At 47.3% G+C, this 10,829-nt stretch overlaps 1 protein-coding gene across 1 annotated transcript; it reads left to right on the forward strand.

Moving 5' to 3' along the window:
- The first annotated feature begins 2,554 nt into the window (after positions 1-2,554).
- On the forward strand, positions 2,555-3,883 carry LOC124703475 (putrescine hydroxycinnamoyltransferase 1-like). Its single transcript, XM_047235687.1, has one exon. It carries the CDS (start codon positions 2,555-2,557, stop codon positions 3,881-3,883), a length of 1,329 nt encoding a protein of 442 aa, XP_047091643.1.
- Positions 3,884-10,829: the final 6,946 nt, after the last annotated feature.

Here is a 10,829-nt window from a genome sequence, read left to right on the forward strand (position 1 = left end):
CAGGCTGTGTGTGTGTGTATCCTGATGCTTTGCATCAGGCTTGGGACTTGGCTGTGGAATGGATCAACTCAGCCACTTTGGTCATATCTGCTTATTTCCAATTTCATTTGATTTCTAACCTGCCAAGTGGCTATGCCACTTGGCATAACTTGTTTTCTTTGTTTGAGTGTGCAGGGATCAAATTGATGAGCACATGGATATGAAGATCATCAATTTCAAGATCAAGTGAAGATTAGGTTGTAGATTTAGGATAGATCATTGAGTTGTAATTTCCTTTTCTTTTCTTTTTTCTATTTTTGTCCAATTCTTGTAAAGTGTTGTATATTTCCATTTTCTAATTATGGATATTTTAATTGACAATGTATTATGTGTGTATATCAATAAAGCTCAAAGTTTTCTCTATTGAGCTATTCTTAAAGTTTGCATTAATCATAATGTTCATTGTTTGTTATTACTTAATGAATTTCCTCACAATTTGAATATAGTGTATTATTTAATGTTTGAATTTGAAATTCAAATGTCAACTTTGGTTTGAATTCAATCATGCAACTTAAATTTGAATTCAATCATGCAACTTAAGATTGTGATGCAATAGCTCTCCTCTCTTCTCAAAACCGTAATTTAGTTAGGTGAGAATCAAGTTTGTCGCACTCTCGAAACCCTAACCCTGTAAGGTGTCGAGAGAGAAACTTGTCCCCCTTCGATGCAGTTTTGTTTTAAAAGAGCGAAATTTCCCCGGAATTTACGATGCAATGCACATCGCTTTCTAAAATCTATCCCTCGATCGCCTCTAAACCTGAGACATTACAAAATCATAACAAAAGAAAGTGTACAAGTAACCCAGATGTTGTCAGGGAGCATGCTTAGCAGAAGAAAGCAGCCATGAGTGCTAAGGGAAAGAAGGATAAAGCAACAGCTAAGGTTAGTAATATTTTGCTATTATCTCTAGGTTGTTGTTTGTTGCCTAGTAAAATGATTGCTAAAATGATTGTTACAGGACTGTACTGCTGTTGCGCCGCAGCAACCTACTGCTCAGGTTCTAGAGAAGCATGTGTTGTACTTTGAGAAAAAATCTAGATCAAGTGAGAAAGGCACTGCACATCAAGAAGCTCCTTCCATGCACCAAGATCCTGGCCAGCAACCAACTCTAGCCATGCACCAAGATCCTAGTCGTCGACCTTTTGTTCCACCAAAGAAAAAGCAAATGAAATCGTCCCATGCAATTGGACAATCCACTTCTCAACCCGATAGTCAACCATCTACTCAACGAATGAGAGAAATAATTCCAATGACTGATGTTGTGACCGAATCAGTGCCAAAGGAAGGAAGACTTAAATGGTTCTTATTGGGGAATGAAAAGAGAGGTCAACAAGGAGGAGAAGAATAGTGCAATTTTCTGTTTAATTTTCTCACACAAGTTTTGTGTTTAATTTGTGTTTAGTTTTTTCACAGAAGTTATGTTTAATCATACAACAATACTGTTTTCCCAGTGTGCAATCATACTTGAGTATATGCGTTCAGGCCGAAATTGAGGTAGTCTTAAATGTTAGTGCAATCATACTGGATGGACGACATTGTTCCTGTCATTATCTACTTCTCTAGTTTGTGGTTATGCAGTGAAGACATCAATACCACCCGATCCAGCAAACTAAAGGCAAACGATGCATTGTTCCATTTAGCGGCGGAGCCTTCCGGAACTCAACATTCCGGCTAGATGAAAAGAATCAGCATCCGGTAGGTCTTCATCTTCGCAGAAGAACCCTAGGACCACCACCTTCAAACCCGAAGCAGATGAATAGTCCCCCACGCCGCCATCCGCTGACCAACGATGACGAAGGAGAATTTTATGGACGGCGGAAGCCGCAACCGCACCATCCTTGCCCCGCACATCGCCGCCCCCTTCCTCGCGCCGCCAGCAGAAGCCGATGATGGATCTCGGTGGGCACAAGATCCAACAGCCACCGCCACCACCATCCATCGTCGGAGGCCATGGAGGAGGAGCCGCCGCCGCACATCCAGGATCGCCGCCCTAGACGCGGAGCACGCCGAAGCCGGAGGTTGCCGCCCCATTCGCAACCGCCGGTCGCCGCCTCCAATAACCCATGGGCATTTTGGCGCCGGGGCCCACCGCCACCATGACCAGCGCCGACGGCAGCGGCAGATGAAGAGAAACGGAGGGAGGGGACGGCGGAAGGAGGAGAATTGGCCCCGACGGCGCTCTAGGGAGCGCCACAGGAGGGGTTAGGTCACGGGCTGAGGAGCGTGCTCCTCAGACATCAAAGCTTTTGCTGTTAAGAAAAATGTAATCGCGTCCGACTATGGCAAGGCCGTCGGTCGTGTGTACGTTCCGTCGTATACGAGTTCTATATATACGAGTGTACGTACGTAGTCCGAGTAGGGTTCCTAACTCCTAAGTTCTCCGCCGAGTCGAGTCGGGTATGTCACCTTGCCGTCTATAAACACACAGGTACACATTGTGATCGATACATCGATCGATTCCGGCGTGTGTTCGCGCTCGACATACCTCGGCTCAGTAGTAAGAACAAGGGAAAAAATGGTCATGGAGGAGGAGGAGCAAACAGTGAAGCTGGCCGAGTCATGCATGGTGACGCCGAGCGACGAGACGCCCATGCATGGCCTGTGGCTTACCCCAATCGACCTCACGTGGGCGACCACAGGCCACATCCCGTTCCTCCACTTGTACCGCTCCGCCTCCGCCTCCGCCTCCGGTGCCGGTGCCATCGACGACGCCTTCTTCAACGTGGCCAGGCTGAAGGCGGCGCTGGCAAAGGCTCTCGTAGCTTTCTACCCCCTGGCCGGCCGCCTCGGCGTGGACGCCCACGGCCGGCTACAGATCGACTGCGCCGGCCAGGGCGCGCTCTTCGTGGTCGCTCGCCCAGACCTCACCGTCGACGACTTCGGTAGCTCCCAGCCGTCGCCGGAGCTAAAGCGGCTCCTCTTTCCCCGCGTTGAGGACCACTCGCCGTCCCTCATGTGCGGCGTCCAGGTGAATTTCCTAAAGTGCGGCGGGGTAGCCCTAGGGATGGCGCTGCACCACATCGCCGTCGACGCGACAAGCGCGTTCCACTTCTTCCAGACCTGGTCCGCCATCTCCAGGGACGGCGACGCGGCGGAGGCGACGCTGGAGCGCCCATGCCACGACCGCACCCTCCTCCGCCCACGCTTCCCGCCCGTCGTCCACCCGGACGCTCTCACCGTGTTCTGCCCCCCAAATCACCAAACCCCATCCCGTGACCACTCGCCCCATGCTGTCACGAACCAGATCTTCGTCCTCTCCAAAGACCAGGTCGCCGCTCTCAAGCGCGTCTGCGCCAACGGCGTGAGCACGTTCTGCGCCGTGAGCGCCCACTTGTGGAGGTGCGTGTGCGCCGCCCGGCGGCTGCATCCCGACGCCACGACGCGCCTCATCTTCCCGGCCAACGTCCGGGCCAGCCTGTCGCCGAAGCTCCCGGGCAGCTTCTTCGGCAACGGGATCATCATGCTGGGCGCCACGGGCAAGGTGCGGGACATCGCCTCGAAGGGGCAGCTAGCCTCCGTCGCCGGCCGGATCAGAGGCGCAATCAGCCGGATGGACGATGAGCTGGTCCGCTCGGCGATCGACTACTTTGAGATTGCCGGCGGCCAGACAAGTAATCAAGCGGGAAGCATGCCGGAGACTGAGCTGAGGGTCGTCAGCTGGCGAGGCATGCACGATGCGGATTTCGGGAGGGGCAAGCCGCTGATGGTGCATCGCGCCGTGCAACCGTTTGCCGGGATCGCCTACCTCATGGACGGCGTCGGGGGCAGCATGCGCATCCTCCTGTCTGTGGAGGCTGCAATTGTCAACGACCTCAAGCGTCTTCTGCTACATGCCAACTTTTAATCGAGAATCATCGTCTCGTTTCAAGTGCATGCTGCGCTTCTTAACATCTGGCTGTCGGTTTGAGATACGATTTTTAGGTTAAGTTACAAATTTGTGACTTATTTGTCCGTCTACGTATTACAACAAATGGTTGTATTAAGTTTTCAAAATTTTGCACACAGGTACTTACATCCATTATCTGAACGCGATAATTCTTTCGGATTTTTCTGAAACCTGAAAATACTGTTTTTTTGTGCTTAAAAAATACTTGACTTTTCCTTATGGGCCCTTCTTGTGCACTGTCGATTGGCTGCGGAGTTGGGTACCAAAATTTTCTCCTACCCCACCCGATCCATAATATTAATAAGTGTCATTGTTTTTCTAAAAATAATTAACTAAAACTAAACTAAAACTATGACACTTATTGTGCATCGAATGGAGTAACTTTTTTATTTCCACGCCGACAATGGGAGGTTTCACTTGTGAACTTAAATTTCCTTAGTACACGTCATATGATTGGATGCTCAACTGGCCCTTAACTTAAAGGAACTAGATTTGGGTGTGCGTCTTTGTGCACGATCCCGTGGAGCTCATGTTAATGATTCTCTCTTATAACCATAATAAATGGAACTGCCAATATAATACCATTCAACGGTTTAAACAGATCATAATAATATTATGATTAGATCCCAGGCGTAGTGAGGAAACAATCGATATAAAGCAGACGACTACAGGATCAGACCGCAATTTATACATACCCCTTGACAGATTCCAAAATTATGAGCACTTTTTAAAAGGGTATATTGAACAACTATAGAAATCGATCATAGGCGGGCATGGAAATATTACATGGTATCCTTGCATTCAATTACCGATACGAATAATAGGAACATCTACCCGACAACTTACAATTGGAGACACGTATGTGAGATGTCCTGCTGCAACAGCGTAAAACACCAGAACAAGAACATCTATCAAACATTTATCACCACAGATAAAAGCAAATTGAACTTTTGGATGCAATGGCAATATCACGTGGTGGAACACTGATCATCTGTGACTGTTGATATTTAAGAACAGTCGAATCATAAACATAAGTAAACTGGAATCGTACACAGATAATATCCTATAAGAAGTGCCCTAAAGAGTAGTTTTTAGAAAAGACTGCAATGCAATAATTTATCTTTTAACTTGTAAATAGAAAGGAGCATTCTCAAATAAAAGTTCTCTAAACAATATTTTCAGGTATTTTTAGTCTGGAATATCTTCATAATTATACTTGTAGCTTAATTATCATCATATTTACCACCCACATACCAAACATGCATATCAAAGAAAGCAAAGAAAGGGGCACTCAAGTGTCATGCGTTACCTGGTACGTCAGAGTGGGTCTCAAGCTGAAGTGCATGGCTTAATGAGGCGAGGGAGGTGAGCACACAACTGTGTGGTAAAGTTTCTCCCCAATTTTTTCGCCCGTTTTGGAAATGCCCTCGCTCTTCAGCTGAAATTACGGTCATTGCCACCGCTCATGTAAAATAGATGGTTCGTAACGGTTGGTTCAAAAGCATTGTTCCTCTGAAACTCAAAGCGTGAAGCACAACCTCGATGGCCAAGCGGGGTCTAGATGCAGGAGTCCGGTGATAAGGGATTAACTTATCAATGCCTACAGATTGTAGACTAGGGTTTACTTGGAAGTAGAGGGCAAGTAGATCTCGAAGGTTTCAGCCGAAAAGTACTCGACGACTAGAAAGCTAGGGTTCTGTTGCCAATGAATCGATTCCTCTCTCAGTCCCTCGACTCCCCCTTATATAGGAGGCGGAGCCGAGGGTTTCGTATTACACACGGTTACATATTCCGGGAGACTCTCTGAGTTCTACCTGTAGATTTACATGTCGGTATTCCTAATATAATTCTATCTTTCCAAAATTAACTTATAATTGGGCTTCCGGGCTTCATAAACTTCGGGTCGTGGGCCTTCAGTAAACCCCGGGTATCTTTTCTGGCAGGCCCATTGGGGATGCCTATGTCAGTAGCCCCCGAGATTTTGCTTGAATCGGAGAATCAGGTAAAATCTCCAACTTTATAATTTTAACTACATTTCTTCGAATCGACACAACTTCTTCGAGTTGATCTTATATTTTTAATCATTCGATCATATATTGTACAGGGATATTGGTAATTGGGGCTAGTTCATCTGATGGATCAGGTACTAGTTAACTGCTCTTGTGGCAATCCACCAATACCTACTTAAAGATCACGTCCCTAGACATGATCTCGGGATACTGGTGTAAATTCGACATGCGCCGCTTAAGGTCTTACCAGATGTCGAATCCCAGTCATAGTTTTATCGGGTACCTAACGCGTCCGTTAGGATTTTTCTTCGCATCTGTTGATACGGAAAAAAGTAGCTAAGCGCCGTCAGAGGCGATGCCACGCCGCGCAGGATAGATCCCGGGGTCTTACCTTCGCAAAGTTTTGCGGCATTCAGAGATTGATTTTGCGACTGAGGCACTCCGAGAATATATTGTCGAGTGCTTTTTGGGCTGTTGGAATAGCATATTTACTCGAGTCAACGGATGACTTATATTTTATCTTGTCCTCCCGATGGGAGTATATGAAGAGTTATTTGTATAACTCGAAATATTCTCATCATGCTTTTTATAGTTCCATCGGGCACGCGAACAGCGTTCCCGATGGGAGTAGCCCCCGAGGCTACAACCAAGTGCTTGTGCTTGGTTGTAGGCTCACCGTTTTAGCATCTTCTCTGTCGCTATATTGATAACCTGTCGAAATCTCCCATATTTATCTGGTGCGCGACCAACGCTCCCGATGGGAGTAGCCCCCGAGGCTATGGAAAAATGCTTGCATTTGATCATAGGCTCTCGCCATTTCTTTCTTACAGAACTCGAAGATTTTTCTTTTTTATAAAGTAGCCCCCGAGCATTTGAGCAAAAACTTGTATTTGATCAAAGGCTCTCGAAATTATCATCACTTCTATTTTGTCACCAATTTTCATATCACCGTTGTCAAGTTTTTCCTTTGTTCAAGTGACATCAGTGCTGACGTTAGCCACGACCCCTGTATTGGGAAAACACGAGTTATGTCCTGTCACTGACTGGTGGACCCAAAACCTGCGGCATTTTGACACGTTATGCTAGTGGGGGACACACGTTCTCCACTTTTTCTGGCACGTTCACTGTAACGCATGTCCAGTTCCTTCACAGTAAAAAATACACTTTTACCCCTTAGCCACGTGTAAAGCATCAACTCCATTACTTCTCCATCCAACGGTGCGACGATTCGCAAGTTTTCTATATAAAAAGCCTTCTTCTTCCTCCGTTCTCCCCTTCGCATCGCCGCACCTCTGCTCATCCTCTCTCCAAAATCCCCATTGCTAAAAACGATCCTGCGCCCTCGCAAACTTCCCTGCCGTAGTCCATCCTTCTGAATGCCACCGCGATCAAGGCTTGCCAAGCACACTTCCTCCTTGGCGACCGAAGCGCAACAGTTCTCCGAGTGGGAGAGATCCAAGATCTCAAACCAAGATGTGAACCTGCTCAAGAAGCTTGGGCTATCCGCGAAGAAAGATGCTCTGCGCTTCCCCAGCGAGGAGAGCTACCCGACGCCTCCCATATCATATCGGGTTAGCTTCGTTGACCACCTTATTCGTGGCCTTTCTGCCCCCATCCACGATTTTCTTCGTGGTTTGCTTTTTGTTTATGGGCTGCAGCTTCATCAGCTGACTCCCAATTCCATCCTCCATGTCTCTATTTTCATCATGCTTTGCGAGTGCTTCCTCGGGGTCCATCCTAATTGGGCTCTGCGGAAGCGCATCTTTTGCCTCCGCCGCAATGGCTCCCACAACATCGCCTACAACATAGGCGGTGTTGTTATTTGCGTTCGCCCTGACGTCGAATACTTTGACATCAAATTTCCCAACTCCGTTCAAGGGTGGCGTAAAAGATGGTTGTATGTCCGCGAGGAATGCGCCGACTTGTTGGAATATAACATCGCCCCTTCAACGGGGATGCCGAAATTCTTCGCCGTAGATCCTGGGACGCCGAGGCCACCGAAGAAAAAAAAATGGCGACAGAGGCGTTGATGACCCGCATCCACGAGCTCCAAAACACCCGCGGCAAGGAACTGTCGGGCATCCAAATTACGGCGTACTTCCTTAGGATTAGAGTGCAGCCTCTGCAGGCTCGCAAGAATCCCCTTTGGATGTATGCTGGCGAGAAAGATGTCAATCGTCTTTCCAAGGATCTTTTAGTGAAGGACTTGGAAAAGATGATCCGAAGAATCTCATCGCTTAGCAAGAAGGATGCCGTTCCATCTTGCTGTCGTGTGGAGCCGTATAGCGGCACCAATGCCCTCCCCAAGGTAAACTTCCTATCTTGCCGAAATTCTTCGCTTTTCATTGACTTCTATTTTGCTTGGCTTTTTTTGCTGGTAAAATGCTAACCTTTTGTCGATGTGTCTTTGCTCCTTGTAGAATCATCCAGTTTTATCTTCTCTTCCTCCCCTTCCTGAAGGCGGAGAAGTCGAAGAAAGAACCGTCGTCACCGACGAGCACCAGGGCACTTCTCGCCCTGAGAGCGAAATCGCGGGTTCACACAAACCCGCGGCTTCCTCTGAAAGAGAAATTGAATCCGAGGCCACCGAGTCTACGCGCTCCCTCCCCTCTGCTGCTTCTCCATCGAACAAGCGGAAAAGGGATGAAGTCGCAGATTCTGGTACCTCCAAAGCTGATAAGTCTCCGCTCGAGGAGACTCCAACCGAAGAAGAAGAACAAACCTTCAACCCTTACGATGATGCCCTCGTTAGTTCGTAAGTTGCTGTCGCCTTTTTCTTTTTGCACTCGACATTTTCATCTGTATTGCTTCTTATGCTTTATCTTGGTGTGTAGTGGCGACGAGGAAGAGGATCCTCCTGTTAACGTGACTGCTCAAACGAGCACGACTCGTACTTTAGTTCTTTCGGAGACTCGCCCCGACAAAGCCTCGCCTCCTCAACAAGATGTAGGGCATTCGACTCCCGTCGCAAGCCCCCGAGCCTCATCGCCAAAGAGAGCGAGGATTGAACCAGGCAGAGAATCTAGTCTTTTTGCTAGTAATTCTGCGACTCCTCCTATGGACGATGTAAGTGCTCTGCTCACTTTTGTTTTTACTGCCGAGCTTTTTTCTTTCTCTATGTAGTCTTTCTCATTTCTATTACTTTTCAGCCTCTGATGAAAGAATTTGTTCGTATTGGTACCCAATTTATCGGGTACCGTGACCGTGCCAATCAATTGAAAGGTATTTTGCTCTTGCTTTCATTTCACCGAGTAAATTTTACTCTCCCTTTGTTTCGTATCATAACCTTGTTGCTTCTTTGTTTTGCTTAGAGGATCTGTCGAAGGCTAACAAGCGCGTCGATGGCCTCGCCCGCAAGCTGGAGCAGAGTGAAAAAGCTCGCGAGAAAGTTGAATCAAACGCTGCTGCTGTCGAGGATCTTCGAAGAAGACTCCATGACGCGGAACGTGCTTTGAGCGAGAACATCACTCAACAACATGCTCGCGAGGAAAACGTCATTGCCTACTTAGAGTCGCAGAATCGGCGCTTCGTGAGTAAGTATCCCAACCAATTTGCCTCTATCTTGAGTTTTGCTTGTCCATATTTTTAGACGACTTGATGTTTTGCTTCAGCAGGGAGGATGCACCAAGATTTTGAGCTCGAAAAGCCCACAGGTGATCGTCTTCTTGACGCCGTGTCGCTTCTTGAGATTCATGGAGACGAAGTGCGCCAGAGTATCTGCGACGCTAAGTCGGCGTTCTCTCGTATTTTTCCCTACTTCTTCGCGAAGAAGGAAAAACCCGAGACCTTCGCTGCCTTGGCGAGGCAGTTTATCCCTGAAGAAGACCTTGGGCTGGGCCTCCGGTAGGAAGGATTGAAGATAGGCGTTGAAGGCACCATTGCGTTGGTTGCCGAAATCCAACAACAGGTCGACTGGGCGAAAGTTGGTAATGTCCCGAAGATGGAGACGAAAAGGTGGCAGTCTTTGATTAAAGCTGCGAAGCCAAACTCAAAGAAGATCCTCTACTTCCTTGGATGGAAGCCAACTCCCGCTCCTAGATCGTCAAAGCCGGAGGTCAAGTAGACCGTCTTGTCCTCTTGTCTTTATTTTGCTCTTTTTCTCTTTTCTTGCTGTCGCCATAATAGCTTTGGCGACAGCTGATCCTTGGTTCACTAGGAACCCTCTTTTGTAATGCTTGTGTAAATATCTAAATGAATCAATGGAAAACTATTTTGCCAAGTTATTGATATCAAAAAATTTCCTCTCCAGTTGGTTTTTGACAATTATACCGTGATGCCTTGTCCATCTGATGTGTTACCGGCCATATCTTATTCGAGAAAAGCTTCTGCTGCCGAGTTTATCGAGAGTTCCTCGAGTGCCGATCAAATGGAAGATATAAACGAACTTCGACAGCAGCTTCAGTCGATGAATAAACAAGCTCTCGTGATAATGGAACAATCTAGAAAATCTTCTGAGAGGGAGAAACTTGCTCTTCAACAGGCCTGGGAAGCCCTGGCTTTGAAGGAAACCGCAGTTACTGAAGCAGCACAAGCTTCTTCTCGAGAGGAACATATGCTTCAACTGATGAACGATGCTAGCTTGGATATGGCAGGTATTCTTCCTGAATTATGATTTCTCTTGACTTTTCGTCTTGCTTGTTTCCCACCTCTCGCTGATGTTTCCATTGGGTAGGTTCTTTTCTGGATACTGCTGCCGAAGACCAACGTGTTGAAGCTAGATCCAATGTTCTTATCAAACTCGCCTTGGAACATGGTTCGAATTTTTGGGCTATGCCTGAACGTACCCGACAAATCGTCAGATTCCAAGATCACGCCTGTCAAGTTCGCGATTTTCTCGACTTTTGTACCAAGACGCTAGCCTTGGTTTTTGATACGTCTCAAACGTATCTATAATT

This window comes from Lolium rigidum, chromosome 1, assembly GCF_022539505.1.
Source record: "Lolium rigidum isolate FL_2022 chromosome 1, APGP_CSIRO_Lrig_0.1, whole genome shotgun sequence".
Taxonomy (NCBI): Eukaryota; Viridiplantae; Streptophyta; class Magnoliopsida; order Poales; family Poaceae; genus Lolium; species Lolium rigidum.

Coding starts and splice junctions, on each gene's coding strand:
- LOC124703475 (XM_047235687.1), top strand. CDS start 2,555: ATGGTCATGGAGGAGGAGGAGCAAACAGTGAAGCTGGCCGAGTCATGC.